We start from the raw sequence: 22,567 nt of genomic DNA, 5'->3' as shown, positions 1-22,567 counted from the left end.
AGGACTGTGTAAGACAAAACTGGTGGTTCACCTCAAACCATATAGAGGCTGTCATACTCTGACCTAAGCAAAGTTGACATAAACCTTACAAACACAGCTTCCCATAGAATCCATTGCAAGCTGGAATGCACCAGAGCATGAATAACTGGCGACATAAGAGATTTCCATATTAGCCAAATGAGGACTCTGCATAACACTGAATGTGCTCTTATAACTGAACTGTGCTGTTTTCTGCGAACCATGGAGCAAAACACTGGTCTGTCCACAATACTTTCATTCAGTAGGCACGTTTTGTATGTGTCAGCAAAATAACTATTAAAATTACAGCGATGTTCAGTGTTTAACTTAAAGGAATCCATTTCCCTACAGTTTTCAAATGTAAACATTACCTATGTTTACACAGGAACTAGTTGATCCATGTCAGTTCCATTCAATAAGCTCTCAGGACTGAAGTTTCATTATAAACTGTTTTCATCATTTACTGAGATTTTTTTCTCAGAAGTAAGGGAGGGAAAGTTTTTAGGTGCTGTTTTGAAGAAAGATTGGCATCAGGCCACACTAAAGTTGCCAAACTGAACTTCGGAAATTCATAGGGATTTGTGGATAGAGCCTAGGAAAGGCAGAATTTTAAGAGGAAAGGGAACTCAGCCACAGAGCTTTTCCTCCAGGAGAATTATTTTCTGTAGTCAGGAATTCAGTTGTGATTCTGGGATTGCTACATACCCCACCCTAAATGCATTAACTTCCCTAGTCAATCTGGGGAAATAAACATGAATCAGAGAAGAGCAGCAAATATTCAGATCAAGAATATTCTGTGCCCAGTTTGTCTTTCTGTACTAGACTAAAATCATAGTCTGAATCTAACCATGAGTATGAAGATAAGCCCACTTAGTTCAATAAGACTCACTCTCACAGAAGAGTGAGTGCTTTTCACTGCCCAAAGGATTCTCAAAACAGTTTATAATCGCTTTCCCTTCCTCTCCCTACAACAGACTCCCTGTGAGTTGGGTGTGCCATAGTCTGGGTTGAATTTTATAATGTTTTTAATGGGGTTTTTATTTTATATGGATTGTATACCAAAGATTTTAAACCGCCGTGAGCCAGCTCTTGGAGCAGCGGTCATACAAATCCAATTATAAATAAACTAGCTTCAAAGCCCATTTTAGGAAAATGGGCTTTGAAAGGGAAGAAGGGGTAAGGAGAAGAGAAGGAGAGTCTCCCCCCCCCCCCTGCAGCCTTCCTGATCCTGGTGCCCAGTGGCCATCATTGCCATCAGAAGGAGAGCTGGGGGGTGGAGAGCAGGCCCCTGGCTGGAGGGGCCAGGGAGAAGGCTGTCTCCGTGGGGCTCAGTGGCGGAGAGGCATCTTTGGGCCTGGGAAGGGCTCTTGCTGCAGCGGAGGCCTTCTTGGGCCCAGGGCAGCAGGGAGCCCTCCCCCCCCCGCTGGCTGCACTGGTGGAGAGCTGCCCCTGGGCCTGGGAAGGCCTTTTGCCACGTCTGCAATGTGGCAAAAAGACTTCCTGGCCCCAGGGGTAGCGTGGGTGGGTGCTGTCCATGGTGGGCCACCCTGATTGGCCCTATTCCACCTCAGACGGCTGGACTGGCTCCACCCCAGGGTCAGTTTCATTTTTATATATAAGAGAACCATGGATAAGGATAAATAAATGTGGAGGAGCAGGGACTCAAACCTGGCTTGCCAGATTAGGAGCCACTGCTCTTAACCACTACACCACTATACCACGTTGGTACAGTGCACAAATACTGTCCTGATGTTTTCTTTAATGTAAGATCAAGAAAAATAAAGGTTTACTGAGTCCTTAAATAGATTCTTTGCTACCCTAAGATAAAGTAGCATTCCATAAAAGGACACTGCTGCAATGAGATTTGTGATTACAGCTGCCAGTTTCCTGCTAAGGGAGGGGCCGATCTCAACTGGGCAGCAGGAGGAAATTTCTGGGCAGAAAGGGGGGCCAAAATCAGTATCCCCCACATGATGGCATCTCTCTCAAGGTGACCTGGATGTGGTTGTGTTATTCCTCTAGTACCTGCCCAAAACTTGAATGCCCTGTTAAAAATGAAGTCAGAAGTAATATCATTGTCTGAGGACACTGATTCCTCCCACAGTATGTTTCTTGTTTCCCCATCTCCTAGCCTAGCTATTTTTTCTATACTAATATTACCTTTGTTTCTATTTTTAGCCAGCATGTATGCTTATATGCTTCTATTTTTAGCAATCATCTATGCTTTAAAAAATTATAGTATGTTTTTTTTTAAAACCCTTTGTTTTCAGTAGGAGTGAATAGCCTGACATGGTTTGCTACAGTTTGCTTCTCCTTCCCTTTCAGACTAAAAGAAGGAATACTAACCTCTTCTTTCTGAACTGATGGGACTTTAAAAAGTCCTTTACATCACTTTAAACCAGCCTTTCTCAACTTTCTTACCCCTGAAAACCCCTTGAAACAGTCTTCAAGCTTCGAGAAAGCCCAGAAATTATGTGATTGCACAGAATATGGTTGGGAAGCATAGCTGTGTACACAAATACCTGGGGCCCCTCTCCTCCCCACCCCCTCCAGCCCAATCATTGGCCATTGTGGGAGGGGGCAGATCAGTATGATCATATATGGTCATATTACCCTATAAATGTTTAAACAACATTAAAAAATAGATTAAACATTAACTCCCACCCATTCAGGAAACTCTTCTAGGGTTTCATGAAACCCTGGTTGTGAATGCCTGCTTTAACCTGAGGTCCGCATCCTATGAATTAAGAGCTCGAGGTGCTAGATAATCTACTGATTTTGTACAACCAGTAGGTTTAAAGCAGGTGAAAGCACTCTGTGACAGAGACTGGCATGCACGGAAGTCCTTCATCATCTCCAAGCCTGAGTCCTTCATCCAGAATGAATAATTGCATGCCATTCTTCTGCTTTTGTTGTTTTTATCATCCCCTTTTCTTTTTTAGGAAACTAAGATTGTCAATTGATTAACAATGACCTGGTTACCTTCATCCACACGACATCTTTGTTTTAATCTGCAGTTATGCCTGCCAGCTTTTCCGAAACCACGTACAAAACACAGCTACCAAACTTACCCCTCCCATCAATCATTAGGGATCACCTTCCCCCAACCCTTGTTGACGCATCAAGGCAGTTGTTGAAAAGCATAGTCATTTCCTCTAGCCGTAATGTTCATTGTGCGTGCTCACTTGGAGACCACAGTGGATATAACTCTGACATCTAGTCAGTGAACAAGACACTGGAAAAGCTATTCCCAAATGCCCATCGAGAATTACTATAACTTTATCTTTTTAAAGCATTTCCCCTCCTACTCACTTGCCATTTAATGATGCCACACCAACAGTGCTTCTGGCAATGGACATACTGGCTACAAATGTCCACTGATGACTTTGGGGGTCCCACCTCTCGACTGTGTTCAAATAGCTCCAGCCATCATGGCCTCCCACTGCGTAAATTGGCCCTTCAAGTACAGTAACTCCTGAAATGGGAGAGAGGCAGAAAAAGAAGATAACAAGACATCCAACAAATGAAAAACTGTGTATGTTCACACGGGGAGGACAGTCAAATAAGCAAAGAAGGGTCACAAATGGTGGCAAGATGCTATTTTGTGGTGTGTTGGTCCACAGAAGGATTACAGTCTTGACCAGCCATTATCCACGTTTTTTGGGCTCCGGCCCTTTGAGGAGCTCCTCTCAGATTCCAGGACCCCTTGCAGTAGGTTGGCCGATTGCACAATGAGCTAGGCTGAAAAAGGCCTAAGCTAAGAGTGAGTTACGACATTTAATATACTTTGTCTTATATATATGCTGGATAGATTTCTAGAACATTCGACCAAAAGAAGCACTGCTGTTCATTTTTTCCCCTCTTGAATGCATTAATTCAAGCATTTTTTTCCTCATGTCAAAGGTTGAATTTTCTGGCAATTCATGATGTCACCTGTGACAAAAAGGGTATTTCATTGGTTCAGCTAGAGCCCTATATAAACCCTTTGGGCTGCCCTTCTCACATGTTTCAGTCTGTGATCCCCTTCAAATATGCCAGGCTCCCCCAGGGAGCAATATGGCCCCCATTGAGAATGGCTGGTCTAGACCAAGATGGGTAGCCATGTTAGTCTGTCTGTAGCAGTAAAGATGGTCAAGAGTCCGGTAGTACCTTGAAGACTAACAAAATTTGTGGGCAGTAATTCATGAAGACTCATACCCTGCCACAAGTTTTGTTAGTATTTTAGGCGCTACTGGGCTCTTGTCCAGTCTAGAGCAGGGGTCTTTTTGAGCCTGTGGACGTCTCAGGAATTTTGAAAGGGGTTAAGTTAGCGCCACCTCAAAATGGTTGCTGGAGGAAGCAGAGCCAAACCCCAAAATGGCTGCCACGGGCAGCAGAGGCAAACCCGATACCACCGTCCTTGTTGTCCAGAATAAATAAATACATACAATTGCAGCAAATGAATAATAATAAATGAAGGAAAACCAAAGGGGTAGAAGGGGAATAACCAGAAGTAAAGTCTGAAGGGGTACTGGAACCACAAACCAAAGGGGAGAAAGGAGGAACCGCAGACCAAAGGGAGGGAAGGAAGAATAACCAGAAGGGAAGTCTAAAGGGGAAATGGAACCAAAAAGACAGGTTGTCTTGATCCTCCATAGCTGCATTTTTATAAGGACAGCCAATAACAAAACTTGCCCCACCCACTTTCTGAAGAGCTTGGCAGGCCTTAAGTGAAGTACTGGCAAATGCTACGCTGCCCACAGGCACCTGGTCTAGAGCACAACTGCTAAGAGGGACCATCTGTGTAACCTGTTGGCTCAACACTGCACTGGCATCGCTTTTTTGAGTCATGCTGCAAGGGTTGCTGACATTTGTGAACAGTCCTATAGTCCTTTCTGCTTATTTTATGCCAATTATAATCAGGGTTACAGAAATAGATATGCCTTACTGAAGCACATTAAGGTCCAGCCAGTCCAGCTTTCAATTTCAAACAGACCAGCCAGATGTTTGAGGACGATCACAATTTGGGCACAAAAGTGAAGGCCTTCTACTGCCTCTTATCTCCAGTAACCAATATTCAGAAATGGACTACCATTGTTCCAGCTCAGTTCTGTAATGCTGTCATCTTTCCCAAGTCTTGTGATCCAAACAATTGTGGCTGCTGCATTTGTTACCTCACATGGAGGTAATTTCTCACATGTATCATATTTGTAAAAGCCACGATAGTGTAACAATAAGAATATTAACTAAGATCTGGGGGTTCTAAGCTCAACCCCCCACTCTTCATAACATCACACAATTTTACAAGAGAGTAAGCAGCATACATAAGCATATTGTTCAGTCCTTAAGGAAGGCTGAATTCTAATGACACTGCAAGATTTATTCACTGATCTTAGTACTGTATGTGACGGGTTATATTAAAGCTGATTTTATCCTATGTAACAATATGTGCAGAGTACTTCTCACAATGTGCCAACCATCAGATTGGCCCTCAGAGGGAGGGGATGACCCTCCTCCCCAAGGGTCACTCAGATAAGTTGGCATGCCATCAGTTACTATCCGTGGCCTCTGATTGGCCCCCGCTGGAAGGGGGTACTTCCCCACTGAGGATCTGTCAGGGGCTTTACCAGCCCTCTGCCATGGGCCATAAGCCCTTCAGAAGCCTGCTTTCTAAGCAGCCTGCAAGCTGCTGGCAGCCTACACCCCCCTCCCCCGCAGCTCTTACCACGAGAGGCTGGAATGGCCTGGTGAGAACCCCTTTGCGTCCACTCATTTTCTGTGCAGGGTGCTGCCTCCCAGATGCACAACAGACCAGGGCCACCAGAGGTCTCTGCCCCACCTACCTGTCAACTTTCCTGCCACTCTACAGAGCGAGAAGTGAGGCCAGGGTGCGGGGAACACTGTGGGCTCCTGGTCCCACATGGGGTGTAGCCACAAGAAGCCTCTGCACTGGTTGCCCAACCACTTCCCCACGAAGCAAACGGACAGTGCTGCCAGGATACTGCCTCCCCCCCAAAAAAGCACTCACCTCTGACCCACGGGGTGAGGGGTTTGGGAGACACCTCGACTGCTGCCCTGAAGGTGCCTGCCTTCCAGAGCTAAGAGCCCACCGGGGAGGGGGGGACGCCTCCTTCCTGCCCACTTTTAAAGCGAGTTTCATAACTACTATTGAAATAATCTGAAACTGAAACAAGCCCCTACTTAGCTTAGCGAGCTTTATCCAGTCACTGTCCTTTAGCCTCAACTACATCATAAGGTCACTGTGAGAAAAAAATATGGAAGGCATACATATCATCCTGAGTCCCATGGAGTAAAGGCAGCATTGAAATGCATTAGACCAGCCATTTTAAAGCTTTCTTCGGTTCCTTTTAGGAACTTCTTATGTTCTAGGGCCTTCAGTGGTAGGCTGGCCATTTATGCAATGAGCTAGGCTAAAAAAGGCCTAAGCTATGAGTATACTGAGTCTCTTGTGGCGCAGAGTGGTAAGGCAGCAGACATGCAGTCTGAAAGCTCTGCCCATGAGGCTGGGAGTTCGATCCCAGCAGCCGGCTCAAGGTTGACTCAGCCTTCCATCCTTCCGAGGTGGGTAAAATGAATACCCAGCTTGCTGGGGGGTAAACAGTAATGACTGGGGAAGGCACTGGCAAACCACCCCGTATTGAGTCTGCCATGAAAACGCTGGAGGGTGTGACCCCAAGGGTCAGACATGACCCGGTGCTTGCACAGGGGATATACCTTTACCTTAATGATATTTGACATACATTGTCTTATATATACACAAGACCTATTTTTAGGACACAAGCCAAGTTAGTTTAACTAAGCTTCTGCCTAATAATTCAGCTCTGCAGGAAGAGGCTTTTTAAAAGCCAGTCTTGAACAGTTACAATGCAAAGTTATGTAGGTCAAAATGTGAAAGTGACTTTATTCTTCTGCAGCTTGTATTGCTTACTGTCAATTGTATTACTATTTAATAAAAAATATCTCTGTTTCCATTGCTACCATTTTAGGAGGCATCATTTTAAATTCATGGGCATATACTATCCTTTATCACCTTTTTGGGAGTGAGATTGTCTTCCATTCAAGGTCATCTTCCTTACAATATTGTATCTTATTTTTAGTGATCTTCATGGATCTTGAGGAAGTCTAAAGTTTGCAGTCTTAATGGCACTAGAGCAGCAGTTCTCAACCTGGTGTTGCGACCCCTTTGGGGGTTAATTGACCCTTTCCCCAGGGGTCACCGAGGCTGCCTCCGCCTTCCTAATGACGTGAGGGTTGCATGTTCCAGCATGCTCTGGCTGCTTTGGTGATCACGGAAGACCAATGCGGCCATTGCTGCAGCATGTAGGGAAAGGGCGCTGGTGGCACCCCTCTCCTCTGCACCGCAGTGCTGGCAGCCTTGAGCTTCCATGATTTCGAGCAAGTCATGGCGTGCAACCCTACGACCCCCTTTGGGTCACTGAGGTTACTGCTGCTGCCACACCATAGTGGTGCAGCAGCCTCAGCAACCCAAAGGGGGTTGCACCATGAGGTAGGTTGAGAACCACTGCACTAGAGGCTTTAAATATCCCTCAAACTCAGTTTGTTGAGATAGCTGGAGATGGATTCTCTGACGCAGAACAGTCGCACAAAAGGCAAACCTTTTCAAAGATAGCTCAGGCTCAAAGTCTTTTTCTCTGTGAACTTTTCGGTTCATTTGTTTTAATAGCTAAAACTCAATTTATTTTTAAGTAGCCCGTATTGAAATGTCAGACTGACATTCCTATTAGCGCTCCTGTTCTAAGGCCAAAGGTGGAAAATTCTATATAAATTGTATTTTTCTAGTGGGTGGGACAGTCTCTTGGGAAAAGGCAACATTATCTGCCTTGACAACTGCTATTTGATGTGATGACTCAATGCTCATTCTTACAGATACAATTTTTACAGGGATTGCATACTTGAGATCTGCTGGAAATTCTGTGTATTTTTATCAACCTTTCTTATCACAGATTTTCAATAGGGGATATTGAGTTGGACACCTTATTTGTGTAGTAATAAAATTCTCTACAACTACAGTGTCATATTGAATGGACACATGTGAACAAAAAGTACCTTTGGTGCTAGAATTTCCAGTAAAAAGTTGGTTAAATGGGATTCTCCAAGACTTACTGAAGAAGCAGAAGAGCTGTTTTTTGTATCCCACTTTTCACTACCCGAAAAAGTATCAAAGTAGCTTAGAGTGACCTTCCCTTTCTCTCCCTAAAACAGACACCTTGTGAGGTTGGTGAGGCTGAGAGAGCTCTGGGAGTCATCGATCTGTGAGAGCAGCTCTAACAGGACTATGTCTAGCTCAAGGTTACCCAGCTGGCTGCATATGGAGGAGGAGTAGGGAATAAAACCTGGCTCTTCAGATTAGAAGCCACTGCTCTTAACCACTACACCAAGCAGGCTCCAAAAGATAAACAGTAATTCATGTCTTAGCATGAATGCACGTTCATTCCTTTTCTTGGGGAAATTTGTCATCTACTTGACTCAATGGCAGAGCATCTGATCAGCATGCAGAATGTCCCCGGTGCAATCCCTGGTATTACCAATTAAGACAGTGGTTCTCAACAGCCTTACGGCCGTGACCCCAACTGCAACAGTGGTGGTGACATGCCCATTTGTAGGGGTGGGCACACACAAGCGCAGAACAACCAAGGCAGCATGGAGGTGGCCAGTGCCATGGCTCCACTGCTGCCAGCCACCACAGGCTGCTGCCACCTCACCCTGTTGCCCCTGCTGCTGCCCGCTGCCACTGCCCGTCGCCACCTGCTCCCGCTACTGCCACCTGTCACCACCTACTGCCACCTGTTGCCGCTGCCACCGCCACCGCCACCACTGCCACCGTGGCCACCAACCTGGCAACCCCGCAGAAGGGGCTAGGCGACCCCCACTTGGGGTCGGAACCCCAAGGTTGAAAACCACTGAATTAAGAGGATGAAGAAAAAGAAGAAGAGTTGGTTCTTATATGCCGCTTTTCCCTACCCGAAGGAGGGTCAAAGCGGCTTACAGTCGCCTTCCCATTCCTCTCTGGTATTCCCATTTCTCTCTGGATGTAAGGAGTCATTGGGAAAAACCTTTGCTTGAGACTCTGATGTTCTAACTTGTCAATACTGACTGATGAATCAAGGGGTTGATTCTATGTAAGGTAGCCCCTGTGTTTATATGCTCACTTTGAAGAAGAAGAGCTTGGGGGGGGGGGGTTGTACCTCACTCTTTACTACCTACAGGTGTCTCAAAGCAGCCTCCAATCACCTCCCCTTCCTTTCCCCACAGCTGACACCCAGTGAGGTGGTGAGGATGAGAGAGCTCTGAGAGAACTGTGACTGGCCCAAGGTCACCCAGCTGGCTGCATGTGGAGGAGTGGGAAATCAAACCCGGTTCTCCAGCTTTGAAGTCAGTGCTCCTAACCACTACACCAAGCTGACTCTTGGGCCTCTCTGGAAATGTTAAAAAGAAATCAGGAAGCTTAGGAACAATACGCTACCTAATATATTCATTTGAATCTTACATACAGAGCCATGCATGCTAGATAGATGCCAGATTGCTGAGCTGTTAGTAACCAATTATTTGAAGCCTACCCTTTGTAATACATGACCCAAATCACAGCCAGTCAACAACACAGTACATACAAAAGCGTTCAAATACAAAAACAGACAGGACAAATCTGAGACGTACACAGTTGAGAAGCGATGGCTGGAAGCCCCGAAAGCCATTTTCAGTGTCAAATAGAAGTAACCCTATCTCCTAAACAGAGTTGACATTATTAAGCATCACCTTTCATGACAGCCTTGCAGTACATCTCATGGAAACCCAAGATTCAACAAGACCTTTTGTTTTCTGCACTGCAAGAAGTATACAACAGCAGCACACCTTGGTTAACGTATGTACCAAATATTAAACAAAACACACATTATAGTGTTAAAACAGTAATAACTAATAGGTTGGGGGAAAGAAGCTCAGAGAGGGTGTTCAACGAGCACGATAATGCATCAATCAATGCAATTCTTACATACTGCATTTCAGCATACACACACCAGAGGTGGTTACAGCACAAGTAACTTCACCAGTTGTGTTCTCCTAAGGCCCCTTAAACTGGCTCTGGTGCTATGTGCCCTGCATATCCTTAAGCCGTAGCTGGTATACACCCTTAGCACATGCTGTATCGTGGCCTTATACTGGTATTGCTTTTGAAATCACAGCTCTGGCCAGAAAAATAATATGGTTGGAGCAGAAGACTCACTGCCTTTCTATTTCTCCGGCTAGCCAGTTCATCAATGGTGTGATGAACATACGTGATCAGAACTAGAAACCAGGGAGAGAAATTTCACACCCCACAAACCTCTTTTGTTTCTTTATAAAAGAATATTTTGAGGTCGCTTAGCCTTCCAGTGGTGATGCTGATGTTCCATATTCATGAGTGGAGCAAGTAATAGGCTAGATGAGGGTAGATCAGCTGAAAAAGCCCTCAAGACTCATCTATAGGGGGCCGTTGCTGCTGTGGGGGAGGAAAGCCAACCGGGGCCTGGCTGGTGGGAGACCTGGCATTCTCTGGGCAGTGTGTACGTTGGCATGGCAACAGGGGGCGTGGCTGAGCTAGGTGTCAGTTAAACGGATGGCCTGACATTGCTCCACCACTTTTCCCCTCAGGGTGCCTGAAGACGCATCACTTGGTGGGAGGAGCCGTTTTCCTGGCCCAACCGCCTCGCAACGTCAGGGAAGCCCAGTGCTTTTATGTACTTTTTGAGGGAAAAGGGACACTAGATACGTTGTGGGGCATTGTTTGTTTTTTAAAAAACAAACAACTAAGCCTCTCACAGGCCATTTTGGCAAGAGTGTGTGTGTGGGGGGGGGGGGGGAACAAGTGACCATGGTGCCGAAAAAGGATGCCAGTGGGAGGAAAGTGATGGGTCAGGGCAGGCTGTGGCAGGGAAGCCCCAATTGCCCGTGAACTGTGCTGTGCTGGTGGCGGCTGCTGGTTCCAGGGCCTTGGGAGCAAGGGATGGGACAGGCACGTTGCATGATGCAGCGGCAGCAGGTTCCTCTGCCATTCATGGTTGCTGGGGGCATTAAGATGCATGGCAGCAGGAGCATCCATCTTGACAGAGGAAGGGGGGTCTTGGTGGGGAAGAAGAGGCTTCTACCCCCCCCCCCCCAAGTTGTACCCCCCTACAAATGGGGCAGGACTGGGTCAGGTTTCTGTGGGCCCATCTTGGTGGCAGGAATCATCTGGACCACCAGCCATGGGGGAGGGAACATCCTTGGGAGAAGGGTTCTTTTTTCCCCGAGAGGGTTTGCAGAAGCCCGTCACAGGTGGTTTTCAGGTTCACGTGTGTCTAACCACCATGGAAATGGCAGTTCCTCATAGGATACCAAGAACCTGCTCTGTAGCCAGGAGGCCATCAGGCTTTGTCTACAGGGCCTGAGGGCCAATGTTTGGCTGACTATCAAGCTTGGGGTTATGCTGTGTGACTGCAAGCATGGATGAGGAGCAGGAATTCTGCTACTGCACAGCCATATCACCCGGGTCATATGGCCAGGAGGTAATGCCCGGGTGCAGCTGGCAGCAACCTGGCCCTATGATGACTGGGTGGTACAGCAGCTATGGAAGCAGGCAGTGTTGGCTGTTTCCGCATGAAGGTACGCAGACTGGACATGTGGGCATTCCTCCTATGGAAACTGCTGTAGCAGCACAACAGGGGCAGGCCAGTGGAAGTGCGGTTAGTGCTCCTAGCTCCTCCAGGAAAGTTCAACAGGGAGGAACGGAGCAACAAGAGATGACTGGGCATAAGAGTAAAAAGAAGCAAGGAGGAAAGTGCTTCAGGACCCAGCAGGGTGCCAGTACCGTCAAGGGAGTCATCCTCATCTGAGGTCAAAACCCCTGAAGGCCAATGGGATGGGACCTATTGGCTACAGGGTTCTTTGGTTCCAGGTATCCTGACCTGGAAGATATAGCAGCGGGATTTTGTGGATACTTATTATAAGAAAAGCAAGGGCGGGTTAGTCTATGTAGCCCGGCCCCCTTTGAGTTATGAAGCTGGGGATAACCCGCCTGGTACTCACTAGGAAAATCAAGAGGACCCTTGGTAGGTATTATGTTGATATATTTAACATAGTGCGACCAGATGGAGATGTCCCAAAAATGGGGTAAAAAAAAAAAGGTTTTACAGCAGCACAAAATGAGCACTCCTTCACTAACTGGTTAAGGGGTTATACAATATTTCTATGCCTTGTTGCTTACCCAGAAAGGAGTTGGCACTTGGGGAATCACTTGGTTAATGTTTTGGAGGCCAAAGCACCTTCTGGAGATGCAGAGGCCATGGCATATGACAAGTAGGCTCACAAGTGGTCTTTAAACAACATCCAGGACCACTACACGTATAACATGAAAGTGGGGCCATAAGTCAGGAGGACAGAACAGGACAGATGTAAGCCAATGGGTAGGAAGATGGGTGGGGCATATGTTAGGAATTTAATGGGGGCATGTGCCAATGCCACAGATGCCACTTCATGCACTGCTGCGAGCCTTAAGGTGGAGCCCACTTGAAGAAAGAACATAAAAGTTGGCAGATGAACAGATGTCCTCTTGTGGGGGCCTGCCCTCTTCCAAAAAGGGGGAGGGTTGGGATCCAACAATGGAGTTACAAACAGCTACAGTTTGTTGCAAGGGCACATAGCTGGCTGATAGGGACCTGATACCAATGTTGTTTCCAGCTGGAGGGAGAGGGGGCAGACTACATATTTTCTGCAGATCAGTCCATCATACCTCTTCACATCTAAGCACCTGATCTTCTGGTTAGTCTCATCGTTCATCTGAGCTTTGCATCGCAGCCCAGGTCTGCAAATATACGAGATACTGTCTGCCCAGGCCAGCCTTGGGAGGAGGTGGCTGCAAACCTGTCACCTGTCCTCACCCCCTCCCCACACAGGATGGAGGCCTGGGGTTGCTCCGATTCCAGTCCTAGGAGTCCCCTTTGAGTAGAGAGTCCAGTTTCAGCTGGATGGCCTTTAGGAAGGTCGCTTAAATTATATCTGGGGCCAGGACAGACAAGTGGTTTGGGGGGAATGTCACATGGCCAGCATGAGTTCCCAGGGCCATCTTGGGACCAGCACAGCCAGAGGTGGTGGCTGCAAACCTGTCACCTGTCCTCACACCCTCCCCACACAGCAGGAGGGGCTGGGGTTGCTCAGATTCCAGTTCAAAGATACTAAGCATGCTGCAGGTTCAGGGGGTACTTCATGGCTGGGCTACTAGCAGTCCAGTCAGGTCTCAATATGCTGGCATATGGGGTTACCCTAGTATGACTTCCGGGGGTCAGAAGATGTATATACATCAGTGGTGGGTCATAATGTCATCACAGACTACAACCTGTAGGACTTAGGGAACCAAAAAAGGGCTGGCCCATTGTGCTCAAGGGGACCATATCTAGGGCTTTGGCAGGGCATGCAGTGGATGCAGAGTGGGGCATTTGCTGAGGGTGGTTTGCCCAGGTCGAGTGGTACAGCACTCAGATGGCAAGTGGTAGGGCGCATCTAGCCACAATGGGACTGCCTATGGATGTCTAACAATGTATCCTGGGGGCACGAGGAGGGATGGATCAGCACCAGCATGAGAGGGTGCCCATGTTACCATTTTCCAGTAACAACCTTTTGGTTTCCTTCAGGGCGGCAGTCAACGGGAATTCCTAATGCTGGTTATGGAGCATGGTGCCATGCGGCAGACAGGATTTCATGCTGTAAGAGTGCAAAATGGTCCATTTGGGGGACCAGAGGTATCACCTGGCTTGGACAATGTGGTGGAAGGCAGCTGCTTTCCTGGACATTGTAGCAGTGGTGGACTTCCTGTGCAAGCGTGCCGGCGGATGTCTGTATTCTCTGAAGCATTGGCTGACCATCAAGGGACAATGGCTTAGCTACAGTTGCGAACGTTGAGCTGAGCACCAGGCCATGTCACATTTGTTCCCGAATGGCACTTTGCCAGCTTTGGCAGGGGCATTGGTATCGTGCCTGGTAACTTCAAGGGACAATTATTGTCTGGGTGGAGTGGCTAGGATGCCATGTTGCTACAGGCTAAGTCTCATGAGCGGCCCCACTGGGCTGGGTGGACATTTTCCAAAGAATGGTCCATGGTGGTGAGTGGCCCCTTCTCCTCTCACCCAGAGTTCCATGATCTCAGATGGAGTTGAAGGCTGAGTATAGAGCTGAGTTAGCATGTGTGTTACTGATTGGAGCCCCCATGGTAGGGCATTTGTGGTTCTGGGCCCTCTATAAGTGCAATGGGGTGCATTTGTTGGTCTGGGATATGGACATCTAGCTCCATGGGATCTGACATGCTATTTTAAATTGGCTGCAAAAATGAGCCGTGTTGGGAGCCTGAAGTGGTATATCCCGATTCAGGCTCAGTGGTGGAAGTGTAGCATGGGAAGGATGAATTTGGGGGCGGCCAGGCTTGTGCACTGGCCTCCCCTAGATTTGGGGGCCCTTTAAGGGGCTGTGTGGATGCTTGCATTTTGAAGGCTTGCATTTCCGGGGGGCAGGAGAACTCAACAGAGGCTGATGCCCAGGGGGGTCAGTCCATGTTGCCTCCCCCCTTTTTCCAGCCTGCCATTACATCCAGGATTTTGGGCTGGATAGCCAATGCAACTGTTGAGGGGCAGGCTGCGATGGGCTGTCTTGTGGTTGTCTGACCACAAGAGGGCAAATTTCTCTTCCCATGCTTGCCACGCTCAATGTTGAATAAAGGCTGTGGCCATATATTTTATGCCAAATTATGGTTGTCAGTGTCCTCATTAGGCGGTCAATATCCCCCTGCAAGGCAAAAAGCCCCCAAGACTCATCTAAAGGGGCCCATTGCCACTGTGGGGGAGGAATGCCAACAGGGACCTGGCTGGTGGGAGAGAACTCTGAGCCCTGGCATTCTCTGGGCAGTGTGTACATTGGCACGGCAACAGGGGGTGTGGCTGAGCTAGGTGCCAGTTAAACGGATGGCCTGACATTGATCCGCCTCTTTTCCCCTCAGGGTGCCTGAAGGCGCAAAACCCACCCTCCCTCCATGTTCCAGATCACCATTTGAAAGTGACTGGCTGAGGTCCCTGTCAGGTACAACTTCTCTGCCTATCACAGGTGAGGAGCCAGACATTTGCTAACACAACAAACAAGCTAGAACAAGGCACTCTGTGTCCTCCATTTACAGACTGGGACAGACAAAAGGAAATACTACTTTGCATGGAGATGGATTAAAATGTGGACATGGTTGCCAGAGCATGTAGTGACGGTCACAGGAGTAAACAAATTTAAAGGGGGATTAGATTTGTGACAGATACGTTTTTCAAAGGCCATGGTGACTGAGGTAGAACCTCCACATTCAGAGGCACTAAGCCTCTGAATCCCTGAGCCGGGAAGCAAAATCAGGGGAAGGTATGAGCCTCAACACCCTTTGGTTCGTCATCCATAGTAACTGGTTGGCCATTGTGTGAGTCAGGAAGCTGGACTAGATGGTCTATTGGTCTCAACTAGCAGGGCTCTTCTTATATCCTTAAAAATGATGACCAGCTACATTGTTTTGATTTTGGGGGAATCCCTCCCCCCCTTCCCCCGCACCTTTATACTTGCTTCTTGTATGTAATATGCTAATGATCTATAAATTCTACCATCTCTATAAGCTGTGTCAAACCTGCATCAACTACCAGTGAAGTTTCTTCACCATCAACTCAAGTGTAACAAATGCATGATTTTCCATTTAGCCTAATCAATAGTCTATAAAGACATAATGATCTGCATCACTCCTCTTTTCAAATTAAGGCAGCGGGAGCATCATTACACTTAAGCAGTACGCATGACAGGTGATTACAACGATAAAATGTGTAGATTTCGGGAAGCTATTCCCGTATGCACAGGCAGCATGAGATCATTTGTGAGAGTTAATGTTTGCTAGCATGGGTACAAGTTGTGTGACTCATTAAGTCGTGTGCACTTTCAAAAGTACTTTTGAATCAAGACATTATGAGCAGAGAGTACGCTAATGTACACCCTGCAAGGAAGCTTTCAACAAGAAAATAGTACTTGAATAGGTCATGAAAAAAAGTCTAACCCACCACTGAACTCCCTTTGTAATTTAATATATATATATTTTCTAATTACAAACTTTGTCTAACCAGCTGTCATGTGCCATGCCTGGCCCATGCCAGCTTAGACATTTCTCCTGTTTGGAAGTTGACCTGGCCTCTCCCTGGCCTCTTGTAGCTGCCCATCCTCCCCAGCTCCCCCTTGCTTTATACTTCAGAGAGACTTTGTAGTGGTAAATGCTGTTATCTCATTCCTTCCTGGAATGCTGAACAATCTTGTTTCCAATTCTTGCACCTTGGTGTCTCATGTTTTCACACAGTACTGGAGATCTGGGTTTTGGTAGATGGGAGCCAAAGAGTATATCTGCCTGGGTTTCTCTATTGTTCCTTGTCTTTGACAATGTCTTTACTGTGACACTGAATACCTGTACATGCTGCCTTTCCTAAATAAAGACTACCCTAGGTTTCACCTATTTCTGGGACTTCTGCATGTGTATCTTTGAGGGCTTGAAGGAGGATTGAACCCCAGGGTCGTGACACCAGCTGATCCTAAACTTACTCTCCAATTGGATAAACTCATAGTGTTTTGCCCTAGCTCAAGCCAAATGCGCTACACCAGAAATATAGGGCAAAATTAGCCTTTGATGTTGATCTGGACTGTCATAAATCACCTAGACCTATCCATCTCTTTAAACAGTAAATCAACCACTATATTCCTTTCTACGAATTAAAAAATCCCCACCTGACTAGTTAATCAGCAGGATAGTATACAGCAGCCTGCCTACCAGTCAACAGAGAATAGCTGAGGCAACCAATATTCCTTCAATCCATTCAGATGTTACATGGTCCAAGATGGGTTCCCCATATTTTTCTTTCAGTCGGGCTTTATCAACCAGAGTTTCATGAAACCCTGGGGGTTCTTGACAGTCCTAGAATGGTTTTCTGAATAAGTGGGAATTAATGTATTTTGTTAAACATTTATCAGGTGATATGTCCATATAAGGTCATGGCAACCTGCCCCCCCCCCAAAAAAAGATGGGCAATGATGGGCCAGCTCTTTCTAGCTCTAAGAGTCCTAGAGGGTGACCAGGACCACTGAACTTTGTCTAAGTCCCCCTTTGCTTCAACAGCCATCCTTAAACAGTCTTTTCTCGTCCAAGGGGAAAATTGCGACACAATAAACCTTTAAGTCTTTATGGTGTCTCAAGTCCATTATGGTTTCTCTTAAGACAAAGGTTGACCATTTTTTTACTGTAAAAAACAACCCCTCCCAAATACAATAGTGTAAAACAATACTTTTTTTTAGATGAACACAGCAAGAATGCTTCAAGATTAAATATACACAATGGTATCTATCTTTGTTTGCCAACTTCGCACTCAGTTAAACTTTCTGTAATTCATATCTGGTTTTCTTATCGACCTGCCTACCCGCAGATAAAATTTAACCCCAAAGCACAACATAAAATGAGAGAGCAAACAGATTTCAACTACATTTTATGACTAGCGAAAGGTTAAAATTACACCAATATGTCTTGCAGTCATTCACTGGTGTTCACTATCTGAACTTGTTGAGTCAGCATAATAAGCTAATACCCACCGTTCGGTTAGAAAATGTGGCTGAATCCTACAGAAGTTGCTGATAAGGATATAAATGATGAGACAATGTTCCCACAGCATAATGATTTAATCCACTGCAAACATTGGCAAGGCTGTGTTAAAGACTGTTTGGTTAAAGACTATAGACTGTGTTTAACAGAGTAAGGAAAAAATGGAATAAAAGTATTGCTAACAAACATTAAGGGCTTGATTTAAAATGCAATCCAAATCCTCCTGCAGAGACGGAAAGGATTATTAAAGTTATCGACAGCCAATTAATTGAAATGGACTTTTAAAAGGAAGAAGGTTTAGGCAGAGGGAAGTGCATTGTGTCAAGTTTGGCTAAACTGGGCAAAACAGATTCCAGCTCTAAGTCATGACATTGTCAGTTGACCTTGGAGCAGAATGCTCTGTTAGCTTTAGCTATTGCGCATAATTCTGGTAACATAAATGAAAAAAGGCAAACAGAAAGATACCTATTTCTTTTAAACTTCACAGAAATATTCCACATTGGTCAGATTGCACCTGGATTTCTGTGTGCCATTCTTGAGGCCTCACTTCAAAAAGGATGGAGACAAAATTGAGAGGGTGCAGAAGAGAGCAATGAGTGGTGGGGAGAAGAAAGCAGGGGTTTAAATTTCTCAGAGCCATTTAAACTCCTGCCTTTCTGCTCCCTGCTGCTCAGCTGATATTGTGAAGGGCAGAAATCAGGAGTTTAAATGGCTTGGAGCTCTGCTCTTCCAGAACCACCACAAACTGCCTTAAAATTCATAGAAGTTCATGGTGGCTCTTCAGTTGGCGAACTAAATTATTCCTAATTATTCTGCCATTGTAATATTGTAGAGTTTTAGAGATATTTGATGGGGAGATTGTTTTATACTATTGGTAGTGTTGTTTTATTGTTGTGGACTGGATTCCGTATTTTACATGCTTGTAAACCACTGTGAGCCATTTTGCTGAGAGCAGCGGTCATACAAATCCAAATAATAATAATAATTAAAAAATAACTTCAGGTCATGAACCAGAAACCAGCCAGAATTCATCACCGACTTTTGTTTGTGAGCTAATTCCTCCCCATCTCTAACTCTGGACTCTGAAGCAAAATTGTTTGCAATCCCAGAAAAAACTCAGGTCCATTCCGCACATCTGCCAACGTTGCTGGATGTCCACGGCAGCCTGAACCAGTACAATTTGTAGTGGAATTTTGACATTTCACAGTGCAAATTGTAGCATAATATCCATGCACCAGTAGCACTTTTTTGGTAACACACGTTTCCGGTCTTGCAGGAATTGCAAATAAGGTGCTCTAAATTTGTTGCACTTCTGCCTGCCTCAGCCCATCAATCAAAATGAAATGCTGATCAAACGGATCGCCCTCATGGCTCCAAAATGCCCCTTTCCCTTTAAATTTTATTTTTTAATAATCCAAAAAACATCAGTGCCAATGAATATGTGTTAATTCATTGCTTCTTGGATTCACACGGAACTGTACTTAATTGTAATTTCCCCTCCAAAATGGCTTTATACACAAGGCTAAACCGGGGGGGGGGTATTCCTTGGAGATGGAGAATGCCCGCTGAGAGAGCTTTCACAGTTCCTCCATCCACGCTAATTAATACAGCCTGCTGGTGGACATGTGTGTATTTGTTGACACGCGTCTCCAAGGAAAAAAATAATAACATACAATGCATATTAGTGCAGGCAGGGCGACATTCGGGCACATGGTGAGCAAAGGACTTTGTGACACTATGATGCTCACTTTGAAAGTTTAAAGTTTAAAACCTTCTGTTGAATAAAAAGTATGCTCGCTTGTTTGTTGCTTTATACGGTTTGTAGGAGAAAAAAAGGCATTCCTGTCTCCTGGAAGCTTGGGGCGGGAGCAGAGGAGGGACCTTCCTAACGCTATTTTGAGAACACACATGTCTTTTGCTGATGTGATGTGGGTTGTTCTCAGGGATCAAGTGCTTTTTAAAGGGGGAATCCACTTTTTACAATTCCCCCCGAAGCGTTATAAAAAAGCGGATGTTGCTGGAGTGCTTCAATTTGTGTACGACATGGTGCATAATTTAAAAAATGCAGCGTTTACAAAGTGTTACAATTCAGCTAAGTTGTGCGGAATGGACCTCAGTAATCTGCCCTACTTCCAGCTGTAATAACCTCAACAATTTGTTACTGAAAATTCATCACGAACTCTACATAATAATTTGCCCCCCCCACTATACGAACCTCAATAACTTGTTACTAAAAAGAAGATGGGTTTGATATCTAGGAGTTGATATCTGAGTTTAGAGCTACTTTGAGCACCTTTGGAAGGGGTGTGAGACCTTGATTTATTTTAAAGTTCTAAAATGGTCTCCTTCTTACATTCAGTTGATTACACCTACACCCCCCACCTCTAGGGAGGTCTGCACAAAGGAGGGAGTTTTAGGCCACCATTCTTTTGTGGCTATAGGGGGCTGAAAGCACTGGGTATAATGGGGTTTTATGTGGGGATTCTATGGGTGGGGGTTATGTGTAAGCTGCCACAAGTCTTCAGAAAGCATCAGGATATAAGTCTAATTAATAATAAAAGTAATCTTAACCATTAGCCCTTATAATAAAAGGGTAATGGGCTCCAGGGTGGAGACTGTCTGGGGCTTTCTGGGCCTCTCTGGCCCTGGAATATGGGTCAATCCAGGGAGCAGTTGGATTACCAGCATCCCTATAGTAAAGAGCCAAAGGCCGGGGTATATTCTTAACATTTTGTGATTGAATAGAGGAACAACCACTCAGGAAAATTCCCTTTGAAAATGGGAGATATCTGGAACCCATTCTGGTTGGATGCTACAATAAACCAACATAATAAGAAGAGACTTTTTACTTTTGTTTATCCTGTATTAATATTGTTAACATTGTTAGTAGATCTGGGATAGGCGTTTTTTTTTTCTCTTTGTGTGTAAACACTACAAACCGTCCCTTTTGTTTGTATTCGCCAATCCGGGCAAACAGCAAAACTGTGTGAGACCTGGCTCTCCCTGCAGCGGCTGCCATGCTGAGGCAGCAGCACTGGAGGCCATCACCAAGCCCAGCATCATGCCTCCTCTGAGGCTCCCTACCATGAAGGGCTGCACTGCTGAAACAACAGCGTCCCCGTACCGGCGATACTGGCTAAGTCCATGTGCAACACACGGAGCCTACCTGTCACCTGCGGTGGGGCTTGCAATTGTGTAGGCTTGTGCTCCTGAGATGGTGGCAGCCCCATGGTGCCACCTACCTTGCAGCCTACCTGCCAGGACTCCCTGGCATCTGTGGTGGCCCTTGCTGCCACGGGGTCCACCGTTGCCATGGTGGTGGTGATGGGGACGGCATCTGAGGACTGCCTGCTGCCTCTGGTGGGCCTCACTGCCCAGGACGGCTGTTGAGAGCTGCGCTACCCAGCCCAGCCTCCCTTCCCCTGACAGACAGAGCTCACTGCCAAGTCCACCCCTGTGAGTAGGGTCAGCTGCTGGCCATGCCACTGCTGGAAGGGGTGCCCATTGCATTCCTGCGTACAGCACGCTTTCTGCCTAGTAGTAATAATAAATGAGTCCTGTTTCAGGACATCATGTGACTGGGAAATAGATGGGTAGAATCTTTTAAGCCTTTAATAAGAATTCTAAGATCTAGACTAATGTTTAGCTTAGTGAGAAACTGTATCATAACAGAATCTAGATGTGAATCTGTAATGATTGCTTGTTTACCTAAAGCCAAACTTGTCTGGATATTAAATAGGTCAGGGCTTTCAGAAGGCAGATTCTCTGCTCTGGCTTTTGTTTTCTTCAGGAACACTGGGGAAAATGACTCAGACACGTTTCCTCAGAAAAATAAGCAAAGTTTCTAGCAATAAACTTGTCACATTTGGTTATGGTGATTTGTTTTTTCAAGACTGCAAGACTGTCATCTGGAGTTAGTTCTAAGGAAGGAATACAAGCCATCTTTAGCAGTTGCTCACTGTGAGATTTTAGATCTTCATCAGTGAACAGCAGATTAGATTCACTAACTGTGTCATCTAGAGCAAGCAATGCCTTGGATTCCAAGTGTGAACATAGGGAAGATTCCTAGTTTATTAAGGTTGGAACTTATTGTATCTTATTTTGTAGGTTGTCCTCTCTTCCTTGCATGTTGAATCTGGGTTCTTCTTTGGCTAACAATATTCCATTGTGGAAGCAAGCATTTTTGCAATTTATTTTTTTTATTTTTAAATTTATATACCACCGCTCCCTGACAGGTCTTGCGGCGGTTCACATGATAAAACATTAAAATATAATAAAACCTCCATCATTTACCCTAATAAACAATAAAACAACAAGACATCAATGGATATATCCTCTATATTCAACCTAACCCACCTTGTTCAGCCACACCCTCTTCCAGTGAAAGTAGGAGCTGGTCTGATGAACCTTGGGGATCCAAGTTGGAATCCTGGGACTCTGTCCTGTCAACCATATGCCTGGCAGAAGAGCTCCATCTTGCAGGCCCTGCAGAAAGCTGGTAACTCCAGCAGGGCCCTCAGCTCTTCCGGGAGCTCATTCCACCAGGTTGGGGGCAGGACCAAAAAGGCCTTGGCATGGGTCAAGGCCAGGTGGATGTCCCAGGGGCCTGGGATGTCCCGGGGGCCCAGGAATGCACCCAATGTCCTGTGTCTGACAAGATTGATACACCAGTTGTGATGATATCTGTAACAAGCTGTGGTCCCAGTGAAGATAGGTGGGTATATCTCATTTACACCATGCCTTTGAGAAACAGCTTTTGTACTTTGACACTGATTGATATTGGGATTGATCCAGCCATGCTCTAAGCAGCCTTCTTCCAGTTTCAGAGATTCCTCCCTAAACGTAAGTGGCCATTCCTCCAATGGAGGAGCCATTGGAAAA

The 22,567-nt window shown here is 46.0% G+C and overlaps 1 protein-coding gene across 3 annotated transcripts in view; it reads right to left on the bottom strand.

Moving 5' to 3' along the window:
* KLHL1 (kelch like family member 1) overlaps positions 1-22,567 on the bottom strand; it is a 260,108-nt gene that overhangs the window by 53,722 nt on the left and 183,819 nt on the right. For 2 of the 3 annotated variants that reach the window (XM_077344007.1, XM_077344006.1), the window contains exon 8: positions 3,331-3,493. In XM_077344007.1, the coding sequence (XP_077200122.1) occupies positions 3,331-3,493 (163 nt within the window). The remainder of the gene's footprint in view (positions 1-3,330; positions 3,494-22,567) is intronic. The other variant, XM_077344008.1, reaches the window with a different exon arrangement.

The sequence above is a fragment of the Paroedura picta genome, chromosome 6 (genome assembly GCF_049243985.1).
Source record: "Paroedura picta isolate Pp20150507F chromosome 6, Ppicta_v3.0, whole genome shotgun sequence".
In the NCBI taxonomy this organism is placed as follows: Eukaryota; Metazoa; Chordata; class Lepidosauria; order Squamata; family Gekkonidae; genus Paroedura; species Paroedura picta.
This window is presented reverse-complemented; position numbering and strand designations above follow the sequence as displayed.